The sequence below is a fragment of the Leptopilina heterotoma genome, unplaced genomic scaffold, assembly GCF_015476425.1.
Source record: "Leptopilina heterotoma isolate Lh14 unplaced genomic scaffold, ASM1547642v1 Lhet_237, whole genome shotgun sequence".
In the NCBI taxonomy this organism is placed as follows: domain Eukaryota; kingdom Metazoa; phylum Arthropoda; class Insecta; order Hymenoptera; family Figitidae; genus Leptopilina; species Leptopilina heterotoma.
The window spans coordinates 1,458,287-1,482,883 of record NW_025110953.1 but is presented as its reverse complement, the minus strand read 5'-3'; the positions used below and the strand labels follow the sequence as shown (position 1 = coordinate 1,482,883).

The 24,597-nt window shown below is 21.6% G+C and overlaps 1 protein-coding gene and 1 long non-coding RNA gene across 4 annotated transcripts in view; one reads left to right on the top strand and one right to left on the bottom strand.

Moving 5' to 3' along the window:
- LOC122502757 (diacylglycerol kinase 1) overlaps positions 1–16,335 on the top strand; it is a 212,761-nt gene extending 196,426 nt beyond the window's left edge. For all 3 annotated transcript variants that reach the window (XM_043612953.1, XM_043612952.1, XM_043612951.1), the window contains 9 exons: positions 436–673; positions 943–1,148; positions 1,548–1,721; positions 4,711–5,002; positions 5,102–5,226; positions 10,396–10,683; positions 11,129–11,330; positions 11,539–11,720; positions 15,759–16,335. In XM_043612953.1, coding sequence (XP_043468888.1) covers positions 436–673; positions 943–1,148; positions 1,548–1,721; positions 4,711–5,002; positions 5,102–5,226; positions 10,396–10,683; positions 11,129–11,330; positions 11,539–11,720; positions 15,759–15,848 — 1,797 coding nt within the window. In that variant the 3' untranslated portion in view covers positions 15,849–16,335. The remainder of the gene's footprint in view (positions 1–435; positions 674–942; positions 1,149–1,547; positions 1,722–4,710; positions 5,003–5,101; positions 5,227–10,395; positions 10,684–11,128; positions 11,331–11,538; positions 11,721–15,758) is intronic.
- The window catches only part of LOC122502759, a 190,988-nt gene extending 166,570 nt beyond the window's left edge, over positions 1–24,418 (bottom strand). The window contains exons 1-3 of the long non-coding RNA XR_006301666.1: positions 24,359–24,418; positions 23,693–23,824; positions 20,876–21,076 (exon numbers count right to left, since the gene is read on the bottom strand). This is a non-coding gene — a long non-coding RNA (uncharacterized LOC122502759). The remainder of the gene's footprint in view (positions 1–20,875; positions 21,077–23,692; positions 23,825–24,358) is intronic.
- Between the last annotated feature and the right edge of the window lie 179 nt (positions 24,419–24,597).

Here is a 24,597-nt window from a genome sequence, read left to right as displayed (position 1 = left end):
AGATTATTTTAATCCATTTTGGTGTTCGAATAATAAACCCCTAATTTGAACCAACAAAACTGTTTTATCCTAACAAATAAAATGGATTAATTCAACAGTACAGTTAAATGCTGCACCTAATTTACTGAACCACAATAAACTTTTTCCCTACACGAATAAAATTACCAAATTAGTAATAAAAAGTGCAGCGAAGGAAACTAACAAAAATTCCAACTTAATTAAGAAGGTAAACGCTATTTAAGAAATTTGCAGTAAAAGAAGTCCTATTACAATAACAAATACAAATACACATACAATGCATAATGTAAATCCTTTTTTGAGTATTCATTAGAAACGCCCTGAATCAAAACGGACATTTGTCATTTATTGTTATAAATCTGTTAGTCTAAGTTATGGAAATTGAGCAAGTTGAATCTGAAATGAAAATGCTTTCAGATCCTGGAGGATATGATGATAGAAATAGATTACGATGCAGATGGTACGGTTTCATTGGAAGAATGGAAGAGAGGCGGACTGACGACAATTCCTCTCTTAGTACTCCTAGGTCTAGATTCTCATGTCAAAGAAGATGGTAATCATCTCTGGAGACTAAAACACTTTAGTAAACCAGCTTATTGCAATCTATGCCTCAACATGTTGGTGGGTCTTGGCAAAAAAGGCCTCTGCTGTGTTTGTAAGTTTCAGACATATCTCTCTCACTCTCTCTCTCTTTTTTTTTCCTAGGTCATATCAAGCACATACATTAAGATTCAATAAATCAAAAGATCAACATCACTAATCCCTTCTCGGCAAAGTTCACGCAATTCATTTACAAAATTGCACTCTCCTTTCTCTTGTATAAAAATATTTATCATTCATTTTACTCGCAAATAAACATAATAATAATTTTCAGCTTTAAAAATATGTGGCAATTTTTGTATTTAAAAATCATTAATCTTTTAGTTTGCAAGTACACAGTACATGAGAGATGTGTACAAAGAGCACCAGCTTCTTGTATAGCAACCTATGTAAAAAGCAAAAAAACTTCACAAGTTATGGCACACCATTGGGTCGAGGGGAACTGCCATGGTAAATGCTCAAAATGTAAAAAGACAATAAAAAGTTATAACGGAATAACAGGTCTTCATTGTCGTTGGTGTCAAATCACGGTAAATTTATTTCTATACAACACTAATAATAATAATTTATAGTCGCATTATTCCATAACATTAAGGGAAAAAATTGTTAATAAAAGAAGTTTTGCATTTTTTCCAAATTCAGCAATAGATTAGTATTATAATTATTACAAGATAATTAGTATTATAGTATTATAATTAAAATAGTATAAAAATAAAAAATAATATTCTATGATGTTTTAATATTTAGTAATAGATAGCTAAAGTGAATTTAAATTCGATATCGATATCCCAATGATGAAATGTAAAAGAATATTAGATTAGAGAGTGAATTCTAAGGGGAAGTAAAGCTGAATTAACGGAGAGTAAACTAGCTTTCCATATGGTGCAACAATACCCCATTATCTTCATTGTGAAGTAATTGTGTTCTAGCTCCACAATAGATGCGCATCGCAGGTACGAGCTGATTGCAACCTAGGAGAACATGCAGTCCATATTCTACCGCCCACGGCTATTTGTCCGGTTGTTTTGGACAGACAAAGGTCACTTTCAAGGGACAGTAAAAGGGGTAGCAAACACGGTCAAGATTCAACTTCAAGTAGTTCGGTAAGAAAACATTACTTCAATTCAAAAAAGTTATGTTTTATGAGGTAAGAAGAAATGCGTTGACAAATTGTGCTTTTAGGAAAATGTATAATCTAACAAAAATTTAGTGAGGTATAAAATACCCAGATAGCACTTAAACTTATGGCAAGCTTATCGTGAAATCTTGCTAAGCTTGCAACACAAGATTGCTGCTAGCTTGTCTAATTTTAATATCTATAGAAAACTGTCAACTGTATTTCCAAACGATTCAATTCTTTTCAAAAATTTTTCGAAATTCAATTATTTTGACTATCTACTATTTTAATAAAAAAATTCAATTATTTAAAAAAAAAATTGTTAAAATTCTTTGCAGACATTCAATTATTTTCATAAATAATAAAATTTTTCGAAAAAAATCAATTATTTAAAATGCTTTTCATAAAATTCTTCGCAAGAATTTAATTATTTTTATAAACAATAAAATTCTTCTCACAGGGCTCGAACAAGTGAAAGTATTTAAAAATACGGAATTTACGGACCAATTGCTGACAAAAATATGACCAGTTCGAGTCAAATAAGAGAACATTTTACATGAAACTATAAATTAAATTTTTCAATTCAATTATTATTTTCAAGAATTTTTAACTAAAATTCTTCTTAAAACCGATTATTTTTAATAATTTTCGAAAAAGTTCTTTGACAATTTTCAAATCCATCTGTTTACAATATTCAATTTTACGAAATTTAAATTATTCGAAAATTCTTCAATTAAATATATATATTAGAAAATAAAAACTTCAAATAATATAAAACAAAATCCGCAATTGAACTTTCTCAAAAAAAAATTTTTTTAAATCAGTTTTAAAAAGAAAATTCTACAAGAATTCAATTATTTAAATACAAAAAAATAATTTATTGAATAATTGCATGTTTCTTAAAATTGAATTCTCATAAAGAATTTTATTAATAAATTTTTAAATAATTCAATTCTTTTGACGAATTTTCATAAAATATTTAAGAATAAAAAAATTATTATTTATGAAAAGAATTGAATGATTGCGAAAAAATTTGTAAAAAAATTTGTAAATAATGAAATTCCTGTGAAATTTTTATTATTATTTGAAAATAATTAAAGGTTTGTGTAGAATTTTATTAAATTGTTTTTTAAATAATTGAATTGTTTTGGAAAATTTTATTAAAATAGTAGATATTAAATATCATTGAATTTAAGAAAATTTTTGGAAATAATTGAAATTTTTCCAAGAATTTTATTAAAATTTTTAAAAATAATTGAATATCGGAGAAGAATTTAATTATGTATTTCTTCTAAAGATAATTAAAACTTTGACAAGAATTTTATTGAAATTTTTAAAAACGAGATTCTACGAGAATTGAATTATTTAAATACAAAAATAAATAATTTATTGAATAATTGATTACTTCTTAAAAATAAATTGTCATAAAGAATTTTATCAATAAATTTTTAAATAATTGAATTCTTTTAATGAATGTTAATAAAATTTTTATGATTAATTACATTTTTTGAAGAATTCGAAAGAAATTGTATTAAAAATAATCAAAATTCTGCCATAAATTTTATTTTATTTATGAAAATAATTGAAGTTCTAAAAAGAATTTTATTATTTATGAAAATAATTGAGTTATAGCTAAGAAATTTATATAAAATTTGTAAATAATTGAATTTCTGTGAAATTTTTATTATTTTGTGAAAATAATTAAAGATTTGAGTAGAATTTTATTAAATTTTTGAAAATAATTGAATTTCGGAGAAGAATTTAATTATTTCTAAAAATAATTGAAATTTTTACGAGAAGTTTTAAAAATTTTTGAACATAATTGAATTTTTGCGAAGAATTTTATTACTTTTGAAAATAATTGAATTTCTGTAATTATTTGTAATTTCTCTAAAATTATCCAAATTATATATTTAATACAATTTTAATCGAATTCCTCGAAAAATGTAATTATTCTTAAAAATATTACGAAAATACTCCAAAAAAATACAATTATTTAAAAATTTGTTGATAAAATTATTTATGTGAATTCAATTTTCAAAAACATATTTAATTATTCAATAAAATATTTATCTTATATTTTCAAACGTATTAAAATTCTTTACAGAATTCAATAATTATTTTTAAAAAATTTAAGAAACTTCTTCTCAAAAATTCAATTATTTTTACAAATTTATAGTAAAGTTGCTTGTAAAAATTCAATTATTTTCATATATAATAAAACTCAATTCAATTATTATTATTAATACAATTTTAAATGTTTTTTTTTGTTTAATGAGTAAATGTTTGTAGGTAAGAAAAGAAATAGAAACAATAATTAGTATTTTTGTAAAAATGTACAGCAGTTGACATTATTATCTGAATAATCTCATAAAAAGTCTAATTTTTAAAAAATTTGGTGAACTTAAAATCGACTTTTTTTTATAAATTCTGAATATTTCTAAATATTAATAATATTTAATAATAATATTTAATAATATACAATATTATGTGTATAAAAAATATTGTCAAACATTAAAATTAAGAAAAACGTTCATTCACAATTTTTCTTTTTCTTTTTTTTTGCCGAAAGGAAATGAATGAGTGAAATAATTCAAAAAAATCTCTGATTTCCCCTGTTCACTGAATTGTGATCCAATTATTCAGAAGTATTCTATTGGAAATATATATTCGTGCTCATTTGTCTAGAAAATATAATATAGTTATTATTAATTATATATAGAAATCTTCCTACTGAATCGAAATTTCATTAAATTAATGAGCCGTGAATGCACTTTCGATAAACTCTAAAGAGAGAAAAGGAGAATGGGAAAGAGAAGAAGAAGAAGAAGAAGCAGCAGTAGCAGTAGCAGGAATAATAGAAAATTTATTCAAAGCACATTTTGTACACACAGAAAATGTATCTAATTAGAGTCTCCTACAAAATACTGTTCGCCAACTAATGAATATTTCATGATTTTCTCTCTTGTTAAAAGGGCGGCTTTCTCACGTGTAACAACACATCTAATCAACAACCAGCAATGTCTTTTCAAATTACACAACCACTAGGCTCGATACCCCTATTGGTGTTCATAAATCCAAAATCAGGCGGAAGGCAGGGAGAGAGAATGTTGAGAAAATTTCAGTACATTCTAAATCCAAGACAAGTACATAATTTAGCAATCGGTGGACCAATGCAGGGTTTACAATTATTTAAGGATGTTGAACAATTCAAAGTCATTTGTTGTGGTGGTGATGGAACTGTTGGATGGGTTCTTGAAACAATGGGTAATTTCAACGGAATTTTTCAATAATTCTTTTTCTTTTTCTTTTTCTTTTGAATTCTAGCAAAGACTTTTTTGAAAATAATCTCATTTTTCTGTTTAGATCGGGTACAATTTGAAAATCAACCAGCCGTGGCTGTGATTCCTCTAGGAACCGGAAATGATTTAGCCAGATGTCTTCGATGGGGTGGTGGCTATGAAGGAGAATCTATTCACAAAATTCTAAAGGTATGAAGAAAATTTATATTATTAATTTTAATTATTTAACAAATTTATAGGAGATAGAATATTTTCTAAAAATAAATTTCTTTTGTTATAATTAAATTGTCGATAAATTTTAATCAATTTTGAATTATATACACTAACGTACGGACAAGTAATTATATATAATAATAACTCTCTCTCTCTCTCTCTCTGCTTTATTATTCTCAACTTATGTAATTAGAGTGAGTAATTAGTTCTCAAAGAACAAAACACGGGTCCATGAACTTCAAAGATTAAGTTTCTGATTAACGTTTAGTTAGGAATTATTATAAACATCAAAAGAGCTATTCTTCAACTTTCGATCATTAATTAGAAAATTTTTTGTCATTTTGATTTTAGAAAACCGGTCAATTTTGAAATTTATTCATTTTTTATCTGTAAATTAAAATTCAGGGATCACAGCAGCTGCTTTTTTTAAAAAGGTAAATTGTTTTCTAAAAATAGGTGACAACACTGCGAAAAACTTTTTTTTATTCCAATAAATTATTATAAAACATGAAGATATCAATCACTCCGAGATTGAAATTTAAATTTCCATGAAATTTTTCAAAAAAAAAAAAATTTATTTACAAAAATTTTAATAAAATCCTTCGCAAGAATTCAATTATTTTTACAAGTCATAAAATTTTTTACATGAATACAATTATTTAAAAAAAATGTAATAAAATTCGTTCTAAGAATTCAATTATTTTTATAAATAATAAAATTTTTCACAGGACTTCAATCATTATTTTCAATACAATAAATTTTAAATAAATTCCTCGAAAAATGTAATTATTTTCAAAAATTGTTTCCAAAAATTCAATTACAATATTTTCATAATCAACTATTTTAATAAAATTCCTTAAATGAATTCAATTATTTAAAAAAAATGTAATAAATTGCGTTGTAAGAATTCAATTAAGTATTTTAATAAATAGTATAATTCTTTACAGGATTTCAATTATTTAAAAAAAATTTAATAAAAAATTGGTTGCAAGAATTGACATATTTTCATAAATAATAAAATTCTTCACAGGACTTCAATTATTTAAAAAAAATGTAATAAAAATTCTTTACAAGAATTCAATTATTCTTCTAAATAATAAAATTCTTTACAGGATTTCAATTATTTTTAATACAATTTTAAGTAAATTCTTCGAAAAATGTAATTATTCTCAAAAATTTTCAAAATTCAATTATTTTTGAAAATTTATGCTATAATGCTTCTAATATTCAATTATTATGTAAAATTTTAACTGAAATTTATTTTTGAATAAATTTTTATTAAAAAATTCTATGAGAATTCAATTATTTAAATACTAAAATAAATAGTTTCTTGAATAAATGAATGCTTTTCAAAATTGAATCATCATAAAGAAGTTTATCAACAAATTTTTAAATAATTGAATTTCTTCGACGAATTTTAATAAAATTTTCAAGAATAATTACATTTTCGAGAAATTCGATTTAAATTGTATTAAAAATAATTGAAATTCTATAATCATTTTTTTATTCATGAACATAATTGAATCTCGGTAAAAAAATTTTATTATTTATGAAAATAATTTAATGTTTGCTTTAAATTTTATCAACACTTTTTATTTTAAATGATTGAAATCTTTTAGAAAATTGTATTATAAAATATTAGATATTGAAAATGATTGAATTGAGGAAAGTTTTTGAAAATAATTTAATTTTGGAGAAGAATTTTATTATTTTTAAAGATAATTGAAATTTTGACGTGGCATTTTTAAATAAAATCAAGTTATATGCAAAACAAAATTTGTATTTATTGAGATTTTGATTCAATTTAATTTTTTTATCACCGAAACGCAGTGAACTATAGGTATGATGTATTAAAAAGCGATGCAGGTTAAATTTACACTAAAAAAGATTAAAAAGCATAATAAATTTTTGGATTAATTTTTTTCATGACAAAAAAATGTCTCTAAATCAAAAACAAATCATTCGTAACGATTTTGAAATATTAATCATTCGATGGATTGTTTTAATCCATTTTGATATTGAAAAAATACCCCAAAATTTTCTGTGAGATAAAAAAGTTTGAAATTCATTGATAGGAGTGACAATTTTTTTTATCGATAAAAAATTGAAGGAGGTTAATGTTTTGAACGTTCAAATGAACGAAATTTATTTATTTCTTCTTCAAATTAAATTTTTATTACTATAATTTTGCGTCACTATTAAGCAAATTAATTATAATGTTTCTAAATGTAAAATTTGAGTTTTTTTTAATTTGAATTGTAATCAATAATCTATGAAAATATTTTTAACAAAAAATATTTCGTTCATTTGAACGTTCAAAACTTTTTGTTCATAAAATTGAAAATAAATACAATTTAGATTCTTTGAAATACAGAACAAATTAGGTATGTCCATAAAGTTCTGAAAATTTAAATTGATGAAATTTATTTACTTTATTTCAAATTAGACACAAAATATAATTTTTTAATTTTGAAAATTTTCAATTTAGGGTTTATATTTTTATTTTGATCAATAATTTTTGAAAATATCAAATATTTACATCGAAAAAATATTTCGTTCATTTATACGTTCAGAAGTTTAGGAACATAGCAGGTTTTCAATAACTGATAAATCTATTTTTAAAACCTTCTTTCTGAATGATTTGTATGAATAAAAAATACAATTCATGAAAATTATGTTTAAGAAAAAAAATAAGTTTATTTTATTAAATTGTTACTAAAGTTAATTAAATTGTTAAAATAATTAAAAAATTAAATAATTAAAATAATTAAATTGTTACTAAATGAATAAAAAAATTAAATATATAAATTAAAATTTGAAATTCTTTAATTTGAGATTGATTAAGATTAAAGAATTTGGAATTGTTATAAAATTTGTATAAATTGAAATCTAGATCAACTGAATTTGAGCTTAATTAAAAATAAAATAAATTGGATTGGAATTCCAAAAATTGAAAATTTTGACGAATTAAATTCAGAGTCAATTAAGATTTTAATCGATGAAAGGTTCAAAGTGGGTGCGAAATTCACAACGTTTTTGATCTAACGATTGAACGAACAAAATTCTCTTTACCGAAAAAAATAATATTTCTTGTTTACAAATTTTTATTTATTAGAAAATCGTTGCTGTAGAATTATTTTTTGTTTAGAAATTTTCAATTTTTAAATCGTTGGTGTAGAATTATTTTTACAAAAAGTTTTTAACCAAAAATTTAAATAAAACAAAAATGACCCTAAAATTTAGAATAACATTCAAATGAACGACAATTTCTTTTCAACTTCGTTCAAATCTGAATTTTATGAAAAATAATTTTTTCTGGAAAACTAAAAGTAATATTTTTAACCAAATAATCGTTTAATTTATTTTCATTTTCATTTTATTAATGTGATTTTTGAAAATATTGAAATGGAAAATTTTTTTTTTCTTTTGAACGTTCAAAACTAATAAATAGAAAAAAAATAAAATAAATTAATAAACAAATAAAATAAGTAATAAATAGAAAAATATTTTTTCTATTACAAGGTTGCCACCAAAATTTAGTTTTGTTTTTCCCTGACTTTTCCCTCATTTCAAGAAAAAATTATGACTTTTTCCCTGACCATAAAGAATATTCTGATTCACTCTAAAAATAATTAGATACTCAACAAAATATTCTATTACATTTATTTACAAATTTCTTTAATTTTGTAATATTATTCGAAAATATCAATAACTTCAATTTTAAATAAATATTTAACCATTATTATTTTCCATAGGAATTAAGATTTTCAACAATTTTAAATTCAAACCTTTTTGAAATTCAACAACTTATAAGAATATTATTATAAAACCTAAAATTTTAACTAAAATTCATTTTTAAAGAAACTTTTATTAGAAAATTCTACGAGAATTTAATTATTTAAATACAAAAATAAATAATTTATTGAATAATTCATTGCTTCTTAAAATTAAATTCTTTCGACGAATTTTAATAAAATTTTTAAGAATAATTACATTTTTTCGAGGAATTCGATTAACATTGTATTAAAAAGAATTGAAATTCTGCCATGAGTTTTATTATTTATGAAAATAATTGAATCCATATAAAAAAATTGTATTATTTAAGAAAATATTTGAATTATTGCGAAGAAATTTATTTAAAAATTTGTTAATAATTGAATTCGTGTGAATTTTTTTTTATTTATGCAAATAATTGACTTTTTGTGAAGAATGTTATTATTTATGAAAATAATTAAATGTTTGCGTAGAATTTTATCTACATTTTTTTAAATAATTGAAATCTTTTGCATAATTTTATTAAAATCCTAGTAGATATTAAAAATCATTGAATTGAGGACAATTTTTGAAAATAATTTAAATTTCTCCAAGAATTTTATTCAAATTTTTGGAAATAATTGAATTTCAGAAAAGAATTTTATTATTTATAAAGATAATTGAAATTTTGACGAAAATTCTTAAAAAAATTTTGAACATAATAATTGAATTTTGGCAATCATTTGTAATTTCTTCAAAATTCAATCTTTTTAGTGTTTCATTTCTTCATTTCTTCATTATAAAATTCTTCTATAAATCTATTATTTTTAATAATTAATTAATTTTTGAAATATTTAAGTGAAATTATTCATTCAATAATTTGTAAGTAATAATTTTATGATAGTTCTTGAAGAATTTAGTTATTTAAAAAGAAATTATTGTCAGAAATAGAAAAGTTTGATGGTTTTATATTAAAATTCGTGGTAATTTCATAATTTATGAGACAAACAAAAAAATCACAAAAATTCGGAATTTTTATAGGAATTCTAAAAATTTAATTTTTTAGTACTTTTAATAAAAATCCCTGACTTCCCTGACCTCTGACAACCCTGTATTAAATCGTTTATTAACAAGTGTTCCGAACTTTACCAAGAGGTTTCAACAATTAAAAATTTAAACTTTATTAGAAATTAAAAAATTTTATCCCAAGTGTTTGAAAAATTTACAAAATAGGCGAAATAGGAGAAAATTAACGAAATAAGTGAAATAGGTGAGAAAATATAAAAAAGGTAACTCTGTGATCCCTGTTAAATAGAAGTATTAAAATATAATTTCACAATATAGGAATTGTGTTAAAAGTACGAGGGATATTAAATCAAGTGGCTTTTGCAGAAAATTGAAAAAGCAACGCCGGTTATGATGGACCGATGGCAAATTGAGGTAACCGATCAAAAGGAAGAAAAGAAGCCAAATCAAGATTCAATTCCCTATAACATCATCAATAATTATTTCTCAGTGGGTGTGGACGCTGCAATTTGTGTCAAATTTCATCTCGAACGAGAGAAGAATCCAGAAAAGTTTAATAGCAGAATGAAAAATAAATTATGGTACTTTGAGTACGCGACTACGGAACAATTTGCCGCAAGTTGTAAAAATCTTCACGAGGATCTTGAAATTATTGTGAGAATTTTTCCTTCTTTATATAATATAAAGTATTACAATAGCCTGGGGCCGCAAAGTTTTTCAAAAACGAGAACGAGATTTTTTTAAATTTTTTACTTTCAAAAACGTTGCGAAAGATGGAGATAGAATTCATAGAGAGCAAAATATTAAATATCAAGAAGGTTAAAGTTTTGAACGTTCAAATGAACGAAATTTATTTATTTCTTCTTCAAATTAAATTTTTATTACTATAATTTTGCGTCACTATTAAGCAAATTAATTATAATGTTTCTAAATGTAAAATTTGAGTTTTTTTTAATTTGAATTGTAATCAATAATCTATAAAAATATTTTTAACAAAAAATATTTCGTTCATTTGAACGTTCAAAACTTTTTGTTCCTAAATAATGTTTCGAGAAAAAATACTGATAAAAAATGAGATGAATTTTTTGTTTATTTAAAGTGTGATGGTGTACCTTTGGACCTTGCACACGGTCCATCTCTACAAGGCGTTGCATTGTTAAACATTCCGTTTACTCATGGGGGTTCGAATTTATGGGGCGAACATCACACAAAACATCGACTTGGAAAAAGAAAGAAACGACCCAACAAGGAATTAAGTACAAGTAGTTTTAATTCAGTCGATCTCACTGTAGCGATACAAGGTATGCATAATGTATTATTTTTCTTTTTTTGTATTTTTCTACTGTTTTCTATATTTGTATTTTTATATATTTGCATATTTATATTTTAGTATTTTTGTCCTTTTATTTTTATATTTTTAAATTTTTACATTTTCCAATATTATTTATATTTTTATATGTTTGTATTTCGTCATTTCGTGATAATTTAATATTCAAATTGATTTTGCAGATATAGGTGATAATCTCATTGAAGTGATTGGTTTGGAAAATTGTCTACACATGGGTCAAGTGAAAACTGGACTTCGCGCTTCCGGAAGAAGATTGGCACAATGCAGTAGTGTTACAATTACGACATTCAAACGATTCCCAATGCAAATCGATGGAGAACCATGGATGCAAGGTCCCTGCGCCGTAAGTGCATACATTTACTAAATTGTAGTCAATAAAAGCAGGATTGCCACAAAAATTTTATTTTCTTTTTCTTTAATTTTCACATAACAGAATATGTTCACTTTTTCTCTAAACTTAAAGAATATTTTGATTCACTCTAAAAATTATCACATACACAAGAAAATAATTACCAAAATGTAAAGGACACAAAATTTACAAAAAGTTTATAAATTTCATTTAATTAAAATTTGAATGAATAAATTGAAATTGAAATAAATTCTATTGAGAATAAATGAACATTTCTTGATTAATTGAAGTGAATATTAATTATAAAATTAGAATGAATTTAAATTTAGATAGATTACAGTTTTAATCAAGAAATAATTCAATGTACCTAATTGAAACTCAAATTAATTGAAATTTGAACTAAGTAAATTTTAAATCGATAACAAAATTTAGAAATGGAATAAAAATAAAAATTTTTAATTAAATTAATTTAATTTAGTTAATCTAGTTAATTTAAAATTAATTTAAGTATTATTGTTTATTTACTCTCCCTGCATTCGCAGGGTTCGAGACTCCCAAAAACATACATAAATCAACTTGAAATTAATTTAAGTAATTAATTAATTTAATTTTGTTTTTAATTTTGAAATTTTCATTTATAAAAATCAAACAATGCGAAATTTTATAATTCTGTGATTTAAATTAAATATTAACTTAATTCAAAGTCAAAAATGTTTAAAAAAAATTTCTTTTCATGATTAATTAAAGTTACTCAATGTTTTCAACATTCCTAAGCATTTTTGATCTTTTTCAAATTCTAAATTTAAATGTTCTTGAAATATACTGTTACGAAAAATTAATCAAATCATGAAAAATCATGAGAAAGGTGATAAATTATCAAAATGGGTGAAATAAGTGATGAAAAGTAAATATAGATGATCCCTAGTGACGCCGTGTAAATGAAAAACTTCACAAGATCTGAAGAAGAAGTTTGAAGAAAAAAAAAACTTTAATGAAGTTTACATTTATGCAATCAACGATTTAGAGGGGAAAAATATTTTCCCACACAAATTTTTACATAAAATTGTAAATTTTTTGGTGTAAAAATTACAAAATCAACTATTTTAAACAAAAGAATTTTATTGTTTTTTGTGTAAAAAATATTGTTTTCCTTCAATCGTTAATTATAGACGTGAGTGAAGTTCACAACGTTTATAATAATTATTAACGTTTGGAAGAAAAAAAATTTCTACCCAGGAAACAATAATATTTTTTTGTTTATAAATTTTTAAATAGTTCTTTTTAAAGTTTTATGGTCAATGATTGAAAAAAATACACTGAAAAAAATTTTATTTGATTCAAATAACCGATTGACTATTATGAATTAAATAATTACTTAAATGAAATAATATTTATTTTGGAGTCAATTAAATGGTATTTGAACCAATAATTTCAGTATTTGAAGCAAATATGAACTCAACCATTTAATTGACTCAAATAAATATTATTTGATTCAATTAAATATTCAATTGATAATAGTCAATTAATCGGTTATTTGAATCAAATAATTTTTTTTCAGTGTATATTTCAGGCACAAGGAAACCATTAAAATTACTTGTGTAATTAATTTTTTCATCAAGAATGCAAGGACCGAAGCAGTGAAAGTTTTTAGAAATACGAACTTCAGGGACAAAAAATGAAAAATTACGGACCAAATACCGACAAAAATATAAGAATCAAATAAGAGAATATTTTACTTAAAACTATAAATTAAATTTTTCATAATTCTATATAAAACATGAAGATGATCGAGCGATAAAATCATTCACAATTCAATTATTATTTACAAGAATTTTTAACTAAAATTCTTCTTTAAATCAATTATTTTTAATAATTTTCGAAAAAGTTCTTTGACAATTTTCAAATTCATTTGCTTAGAATATTAAATTTTACGAAATTTCAATTATTTTCAATTATTTTCAAATTATTCAATTAAATAAAAATATTAAAAAATAAAAACTTAAAATAATATTACAAATTTTCAATTAAACTTTTTCAAAAAAACTAATTTAAAAATTCACGTTTTATTGCTTTTAATATACAATTATTTTTTAAAATTTTAATTGAAATTCATTTTTAAATCAATTTTTATTAGAAAATCCTACGAGAATTCAATTATTTAAATACAAATAAAATGCGAATAAATAATTTATTGAATAATTGAATGTTTCTTAAAATTCAATTCCCATAAAAAATTACTTTTAAATAATATTTAATTTTTCCGAACAATATTATTACTCTTGAAAATTATTGAATTTTTGCAATAATTTGTAACTTTTACAAAATGGAATTTTTTTCGGGTTTTTAACTTAAAATCTTCTATAAAATATGAATCCATTATTTTTAATAATTTTTGAAAAAGTTCTTGAAGAATTTTCAAATTCATTTGTTTACAATTCAATTTTACGAAATTTCAATTATTCGTAAATTCTTCAATTAAATAAAAATATTAAAAAATAAAAACTTAAAATAATATTACAAATTTTCAATTAAACTTTTTCAAAAAAACTAATTTCAAAATTCAATTACTTTTAAAAATTCACGCTATATTGCTTTTAATATTCAATTATCATCTAAAAATTTAACAGAAATTAATTTTTAAATCAATTTTTATTAAAAAATTCTACTAGAATTCAATTATTTAAATACATAAATAAATAATTTATTGAATGTTTCTTAGAATTCAATTCCCATAAAGAATCGTTATCAACAAATTTTTAAATAATTGAATTCTTTCAACGAATTTTCATAAAATTCTTAAGAATAATTACATTTTTCGAGAAAATCGATTAAAATTGTATTAAAAATAATTGACTCTTGAAAATAATTGAATTTTTGCAATAAACTGTAACTTTTACAAAATTAAATTGTTTTTTCGTGTTTTTTTAACTAAAAATCTTCTATAAATCCATTACTTTTAATAATTTTTGAAAAAGTTCTTTAAGAATTTTCAAATTCATTTGTTTACAATTCAATTTTACAAAATTTCAATTATTCGTAAATTCTTCAATTAAATAGGTATTAGAAAATAAAAAATTTAAATAATTTCAAAAAAAATCCACAATTCAAGTTTCTCAAAAAAAATTAATTCCACATAATTGTTTAGTTAAAAATATGAAAAATTAAAAATTAATTAAATTAAAAATTAATATAAAATCTTTTTAAGATTCAATTATTTCTAAAAAATTACGCTCTAATGCTTTTAATATTCAATTATAATCTAAAATTTTAACTGAAATCCATTTTTAAATCAATGTTTATGAGAAAATTCTACGAGAATTCAATTATTTACAAAACAATAATTAAATATTTTATTGAATAATTAAATATTTTTTTTAAAATTGAATTCTCATAAAGAATTTCATTAATAAATTTTGAAATAATTGAATTCTTTCCAGGAATTTTAATAAAATTTTTAAGAATAATTACATTTTTCGAGACATTCGATTAAAATTGTATTAAAAATAATTGAAATTCTGCGACGAGTTATATTATTTATAAAAATAATTGAAATTCTGCGATGAGTTTTATTATTTACGAAAATAATTGAATCTCATCCGTAAAAATTTTATTATTTATGAAAATAATTGAATGATTGCGAAGAAATTTATTAAAAAATTTGTAATTAATGAAATTCCTGTGAAATTTTTCTTATTTTTTGAAAATAATTAAAAGTTTGTGTAGAATTTTATGAAATTTTTTTTTAAATAATTGAATTCTTTTGGAAACTTTTATGAAAATGGTAAATACTGAAAATCATTGAATTGAGGAAAATTTTTTTAAGTAATTACATTTCTCGAGGAATTCATTTAAAATTGTATTAAAAATAATTCAAATGAAATAAAAAAAAGTTTACATTTTTCAATAACTATTGTTTTTCCCACCCTGATTGGATTGAAAATCTGTTTCGAATGTAATGGAAATTAACTTCTTTTTATAAAAAAAAACCTATTTTTTAAATGATAAAATAATTGCAAATTAATTTTTTTTCAGATTCATGTAACGCATAAAAATCAAGTTCCGATGTTAATGGCACCACCACCCGACAAAAGAAAAGGTTTCTTCCGTTTTTTAAGGAGATGAACTTGTAAATCGAGACGCCTGAATCGCGTCCACCCACAACTACTCGGGGAAATCTGAGCTTTTTCCTTGTAGTTTCCGTCTAGTCCAGCCATCACTAAAAATAGCCACGTCGCCTATCGTAATATGATTGTACTAAATAATATTAATAATTCACACACACAAACACATACATATACATGTATATACATATAATTTTCGCTATGAATGTGCGAATGCGAACATTTTCGTACGTCCGTATAAATTCTTTTAGTGCTACATAATGATAAATCGACCGTTAAATCGAATAGAAAATGTCTTTATGTACAATATTTTCGAAATTATATATTACGCGAGAGAAGCTATAGAAAAACATACATAATTAGATGCGTGATTTACTTGGAAGTCTCATTTTCAATGAAGAAACGATTTTTTCACCAAAAAAAAAGAAAAAAAAAATGAAAACTTTTTAGAAACTTTTTTTCTCATTTCTGATCTCTCAATATTTCGTATTTACAAATTATATATTTATTAGTTAATTAGATTTAAATATTTAAAACATATACGATAGTTCAATAAAATTGAAATAAAATTATATACTGTTGAATTAAACCAAAGAAATATGAAATATGAAATATTGATACTTATATAGAAATAATATTATATACGTTATAAAGCAATATATAAATTGTTATTCATTTTCTCACAAATGAAAATTTAGAACCGAAAAAAACTATTTTGAAAATGAGTCTACCAACCTTCGTCCATAAAATATTTTCATAGAATTGTAAATGTCTAAATATTAATTATTATTAATATTTCATATTATGAAATATTTATAATAATACGAAAAATATTAAAAATTGAAAATATTACAAACTCGATTATGGCAAAATTTTGCTGTGACTTTAGGGAAGTACGTGATATAAATAGAAAGAGAAAAGTGTGACAAAAATAAAATATATACGTAGTTAAAATTTAGAAAAAATATTTTAGATTTTAGAATTTCTTTAGAAAAATCAATTTTTTTTCTTAAAAAAATTTACGTAATAAGATATCTCGAATGACATTTTCTTTCGAAAAAAAAATACTAAGACTTTGACGGAAGCAAGATGGAAATAACAGTAAAAAAAAAGAAACCATTTGTGACCTCTTGTAATTAATATAGTTAAGTTAAGAGTATTATTAATCTAATTAAGTTTTTTTAATGGGAACACCGTCGTTAATATTTCGACACTGATAAAAATCTCTAGTCAATTTTTATTTCGCCATGATCTTTCATTTATATTTCTATTTTTACGATTGTTCATCGAACATTTATTTTTTTTAAAATGTTTTTTTAATACTTTTTAAATGTTATTGAATTATTTTTCTTTCGGTTTTTTTATTTTTGTACAAAAAATAATTAATGCGAAACTTTCAATTTTTTTCTATTTAAAAATATATTTAAATTAAATTAAATTTTATATTTAAATGTATCTGTATCTATTTATAATAATAGTTAATTTTATAATCTTCAAGGAAAAAAAAGCTTCACCTGGAACAGCGAAAATATTAATATTAATAATTGAATAAAACAAATAAAAATTTCTCTATTCTAATTAAATTTCAGTTTATTTCAGGTGAAGATTTTTTTTCCGTGTTTTTGCTTAATATTGTTTAAAATATGCTATTAAATTGAAAATCAAATCAAAAATAAACAAGAAACATTCTTAGAATTTTCAAAATAATAAATTAAATGTTAATTGTCACACAATTGCTTTTGCTATAAAAATTAGTCTCGACATTTCTTGACAAAAAAAAAACAATATTCTAGTCTTTATATTAAAGATTGCTGTATAAAAAAAATGCTGGGGGAATAAAAAGTGGATTTTAGAATTGTAAAATCAGAAATCAGTTTTTTAAATACACTGCCACTTTTTAACATTTTCACAATTCAAACGCAATCATCTTTTTACGATAAGAAATCTTCTTTTTCATAATTTACTTTTTTTTCTCGAAAAAAAGAAAAAGAATTTTTTTGATTTTGAAACAAGAATATAGCACTTTTAATCCGCATAATTTATATGGTGAATGTATTTTTTCTCGTCTAATTATATAAAAAAAAATAATAATTTAGAAAAAAAATGATTGTTCAATCATAATAAAACGCGACTGCTAAAAAAAGAGATAAACATTCATCATGGACCACAGAATGTAACGAACTTTCCGTCCGTGAAATATAGAAAATGAAATATTTACATTTAGTGATAAGATCGTAGATTGTAATAATTTTTTTTTTCATTTTTTTTCTCGCGGTCGCATAATTACTTTTTTTGCTCCGAAAAATATGTATAATTTTTATTTTTCACGAAAACCAGTATTTATAATATTTAATATATATATAATAATATATAATAAATTGTAAATTAAAATTATGCTTTTCTCCAAAGTAAAATCTATATTTGTATATTCGAGAATAATATTATTTATCAGAAATTATCTATTATTAAATAATAATAAATATTTATTGTTATCAAACTATAAATAAGTAATAAAATTATTATTATAAATAATAATATTAATAAATATAAAAATGACTTGTAAAAAAGATTTCAATTCATTTATAACCTGCTAATAAATAATATTATTCAGAAATAACAATTGTTCTGTGTATAAAATAATCAAAAAAAAAAAAAAAAAAATATTTCAAAGTTTTAGAAATATAAATAATTCGATAAACGTACATAATTTAAAAAAAACCGTTTAAATCCCACAGGGACCAGCTCATCAAACTGATAAATATCACTATGCAGTACCTAAAAATTTCCTTTCTACAATACATAAAAAATAGCTTTTTACAAAAAAGAAAATAACAAACAAATAAATGAATTTAATCAATTAAAGTCAGCTTATATAGAAAAATCACTTCTAATTAAAAAAATAAATTAAAAATGTAAAAAAAGTTATTATTTTGCAAAATGTATATAAAGTTGTTAAATATTATTCAACAGAAAAAAAATTTATATTCGTAAAATTATTTATATTATTTAAAAAATATTTATATTATTCAGAAAAATATTTTCTGTACAAAAAAATATTTATATTTATTGAACAGAAAAAAATGTTTATATTTATTTAAAATAGAAATTTAATTTTTCTATTTAGTTCTAATTGTCTTTTTAGTACTTTTTTTATAATACGCGGAGTTTAATTAATTTTTTTCCCAATGCAAAATGAACGCGACGAAATATGTTTTGAATGTTGAATAATTTATAAGAGAATATTTTCCTCTTTTTGTAAATCTTCGACTCTAGAGAAAATACACACAAACACAAGCCTGAATCTAAATAATTTAAATGTTTTTTATACCTAAAAAGAAATCTCCTTTTTTCGAAATATTTTAATAATTTACATCTAGACTTGCGAGAATGCCAAATTGATAATATTCTCTATCATTGTTAATAATAAATTCATATTTGAATTTTATCGAATTTTAATAATATAATTTGTATAACCAAATAAATTCTTGCGCGTATATTTATATATAGAGTATATGAATAAATGTAGCCAAAAAAAAAAAAATTAAGAGGATCGAAATATTACGCTTATGAAAACAAAACAAAAAAAAAAGTTATACCTATAATAGGTAGAATCTTTAATGTGTGTATATATAGATATATGCATTTATTTATATATATAAATATATACATATTTATTTAATTATATAAAATAGAGCTCGTGAATAGGAAAGTATCTAAATGGATTTGTCTGCATAAAAAAATACTCGCCACTTTTGCTTATATACAATTTAGTACATAAGGCGTGATTATTGTTATTATTACATACTGTTTTTATCAGCAATTTTTTCAGTGTGCTTAATCCTGAAGTTAATAACAGACCCAAAAAATGAGACATAAAGGACAATTTTAGACAAAAAAGAAACTTTTTTCAAACGAATTAATTATGAAACAATTTTAATACCAGTTCTAATATCCCTTATTTTGAAACAATATAGAATGTGCAAACAATATAAAATATAAATGCAAAGGCACAATATACCGTAACAATTTTCAATTAATGAAATAAAAATAATTGATTCAAATTTCAAAATAATGAAAAATAGATTTCAAATCCTTAGCAAGTAATTTAAAATTCTAAATTTTCTTCTCTTTTTCAATAGTTACAGAAAATAAAAATTCAAATGATATAATTATTAAAAAATTATAATTACAAAGAAACCAAAAATTATATCCATAGTTATAAAAGAAATTTTCAAATAAATATATTAATTAAATATGAATTAAATATTGATATTTAAATATTGATTACATGTTAAATATTGATTAAATATTAAATATTTATTACTAAAAAATTTAAATATTCATATCATTTAAAACAAAATGCCTTTACAAAAAATAACAATAATATATATGTGTTTTTTTTATTAAAGCAAAAAAAGTTAAATTTCAACTCGTACCATTTTTCATTAATATAAAAGAACAATAGTAATTTTATTAAAATAATTAAGCACACAATGTAAATGTTAGGAGTTCAAAGCACTGTTTATATAATAATAAAAACCGATATTAGCTAAATTTACTGCCAAATTTTTTGGGTCTACGTATGTTTGAGCACTACTGCCATATTTTTCAAAGATATCAAACATTATATACACGCAAACAAAAGTGTATTATATATATATATATGAAAAAAAGCCATATTGTAAAATGAAAAGCGAGTATTGCGCGAAAAAAAATATATATATAATTGAAAAAAAATGATGTAAATTTGCTCTATAGAACGAATTATAAGACTCTCGAAATATTATTTTCGAGAAAAAAATATATTAATAATGTGAATGATTTCATGAACTAATGTAATTGCTTTGCAATTAGAAATTTGAATCAAATGGCAACATGTACATTGAATTCCAATAAATGATATTTGAATTAGGACACTTGTATTAATTTCGACCTTGTCAATTTACACCTATATCAATTTTCGAAAGTAAATATAGTCCATTGTTCGTTTTCGAAAAAATAAAGCGAAAGAATAAATAAATTACTCACCGGTGGTTGATGGTTTTTTTTTATCCGAAAACAAGCGGGATTTTTTTTTAAAGTTGTCTGTCATTTTACTCTGTCCTTTATTACCTTTTCCGTAAATATTTTTATTGAAAAATAAACGTAGTGGAATTTTTGTTTTGGTATATTGTCGGTGATTTTGTATCCTATTCTTTCCATTATCTGTTTTTTTGTAAACATTTTTTCCTGGAAAAAAATAGAAAATTAATATAACAGGGTTCACATAAAAGTTTAGTTTTGTTTTTCCCTGATTTTTTAGACGAAATTTTGACTTTTACCCAGACCATAAAAAATATTCTGATACACTCTAAAAATTATTCGATACACAAAAAAATGTTCTATTATATTTATTTACGAATTTTTTTACTTTTGACAAATTATTCGAAAATATTAAAAGTTTGATTTCAAATAAATATTTAATCATTATTTTTTTTCCGTAGGAATTAAGATTTTCAACAATTTCAAATTTAAACTCTTTTGAAATTCAACCAATTATAAGAATTAAAAATGACCGAGTAATAAAATAATTATTTTATATTTTAAGAATATTGTTACTGTAACTTATTCAAAATTATTATCAATTCAATTATTATTTTCTAAAATTTTTAATTAAAATTCTCTTCAAATTAAATATTTCTAATAATTTTAGAAAAAGTTCTTGGAGAATTTTCAAATACATTTGTTTACAATTTCATTTTACGAAATTTCGAGACTATTCGGAAATTCTTCAATTAAATATTATTAGAAAATAAAAACTTGGAATAATTTCAAAAAAAAATTCAATTAAACTTTTTTAGAAAAATTAATTTTACAGAATTATTAGTTAAAAGTATGAAAAATTCAAGTTTACAAAAAATTTAATTTGAAATCTTTTTAAAATTCAATTATTTTAAAAAATTTATGTCATATAATGGTTTTAATATTCAATTATTATTATCTAAAATGTTGATCGAAATTCATTTTTAAATAAATTTTTATTAAAAAATTCTACACGAATTCAATTATTTAAATCCAGAAATAAATAATTTATTGTATAATTGAATGTTTCTTAAAATTGAATTCTCATCAAGAATTTTATCAACAAATTTTTGAATAATAATTTAATTCTTTTGACGAATTGTAATAAAATTTTAAAAAATAATTACATTTTTCCAGAAATTCGATTAAAATAAAATTGTATTAAAAATAATTGAAATTCAACGATGAGTGTTATTATTTATAAAAATAATTGAATTCCAAGAAATTTATTAAAACTTTTGAAAATAATTGAATTTTGGTGAATAATTTTATTATTTATAAAGTTAATTGAAATTTTGAAGAGAATTTTCATAAATTTTTAAACATAATATTGAATTTCTGTGAAGAATTTTATTAGTTTTGAAAATAATTTTTAGTTTTTAAATCAATTTCTATCAAAAAATTCTTTGAGAATTTAATTATTTAAATACAAAAATAAATAATTTATTAAATAATTGAATGTTTCTGAAAATTAAATTCTCATAAATTTCAATTATTTAAAAATAATGTAATAAAAATTAGTTACAAAAATTCAATTATTCTCTCAATTAATAAAATGCTTTACAGGATTTCAATTATTTTTAATATAATTTCAAGTAAATTCTTCAAAAAATGTAATTATTTTCAAAAACTTTATTAAAATTCTTTGAAAGAATTCAATAATTGTCAATTATTTTGAATAATTTTTGCAAAAGTTCCTTGAGGATTTTCAAATCCATTTGTTTACAATTCGATTTTACGAAATTTCGATTATTCGGAAATTCTTGAATTAAATAATTAGAAAATACAAACTTGAAATAATTTCAAAAAAATTAATTCTACAGAATTGTCTGTTAAAAGTACAAAAAACTCAAATATTCAAAGATTTTAATTTGCAACCTTTTCAAAATTCAATTATTTTTATAAAAATTCACGCTTTAAAGCTTTTAATATTCAATTATAATCTAAAATTTTAATTGAAATTTATTTTTAAATCAATTTTTATTAGAAAATTCTACGAGAATTAATTTATTTAAATACAAAAATAAATAATTTATTAAGTAAATGAATGTTTTTCAAAATTAAATTCTCATAAAGAATTTTATCAACAAATTTTTAAATATTTCAATATTTATGACGAATTTAAATAAACTTTTTAGGAATAATTACATTTTTCGAGGAATTCGATTAGCATTTAAATAAAAATTGAAAATTTTGCGATGAGTTTTATTATTTATGAAAATAATTGAAGAGGTACTTGTTAAAAATTTTATTATTTATGAAATTAATTGAATTCCTGTAAAATTTTTATTATTAATGAAAATAATTAAATGTTTCTTATGAATTTTATTAAAATTGTTTTCAAATAATTGAATTCTTTCGGAAAATTTTATTAAAATAGTAGATATTGAAAATCATTGAATTGAAGAAAATTAATTTACATTTTATTTTTATAGTTGTTATTATTATTATAGTTTATTATGTATATTTTAATAATAAAAATGGTAACAAAATCAGTGGTGAATTTAAATTATTTTTTATTCATTATAGCAATTTTAGAAAATATTTAGATAGAAAAAAATTTTCTTTATATTTGATTGTTCTAAATTAAAATAAGTAAAATTATATAAAAATAAGAGAAAATAATAAAAAGAGTAATTCAGTTGTTAATAAAAACAAACTTTCAATAAAAATAAGCATGTAATTAGAATCTATTGAACTAAAATTCCAATGCACATTTTTTCTACAGTATAAAATAATTATAAATATTTCAATAATTTAGAAAAAAAATAAAAACAGACTCACCGCCACAGGAGAAATATTCAACAATTGATTGCAGTTTTCTATGTGTGAAATTTTGTCAAAAGCTATTGTCACGTTGGTACTTGTTTCTCTATTTCCCCAAAACTCAAGACTTCGGGAATTCCAACAATAACACTGCAAAAATAAATAAATTTACAAAATAATACACTTTATTCACTATCTCCTGTACCCAACCTCACTTTTTAAGAAAATTTTTCATGTTATAATTTACATTTCATTATTAATTTCATAAATATTATGTTTTTCAAGTAAAATTGTCACGTGAGAAAAATTTTTCACGTTGTTATTGTCACGGTTGGCGCCAATCTTAACCCCAATTTTCAATTTCACTATTTTATATGTTTTACGAAAAAGTTTACATAAATTTTGCAAAATTACCATTGCGAATTAAGTGGATAGTAATTTTATGGCCGATTTTATGAAAAAATGAGAAAAATTTTAGTGTTTTTTAGTTAAATTCTGAGATAGTGACAGAGACAAAATTTTCGCTTGCCGTTGAACGTAACCACAACAACTTTCAACTTTTTAATGTTCTCAATTAGATATTTTCTGAACAGTGTACTAAGAAACTTTTATAAATAATGATTCCCTGGAATGTGGAGAATAACCTGGTGAACGAATTTATAAAAATAAGGATAGAAATCTTACCGATTATTGCAAAAATTCGAGAGATTGCACCAAAACACTGCGCCGGTCGGAGCTTTTCACTACGGAAATGACTCCATTGTTGTTTACGCACTCTGATTGGAGGATTTCGTCAGTCATTCTCTGATTGGCTGAATAGGGCCTTTCCGTTTTAGACTCTAATTCAAACTTCATTTTTCTTTAAATTATCACAATTTATAAATATTATAATTTAAAATCAGTATATACTTAAAAGTCATATA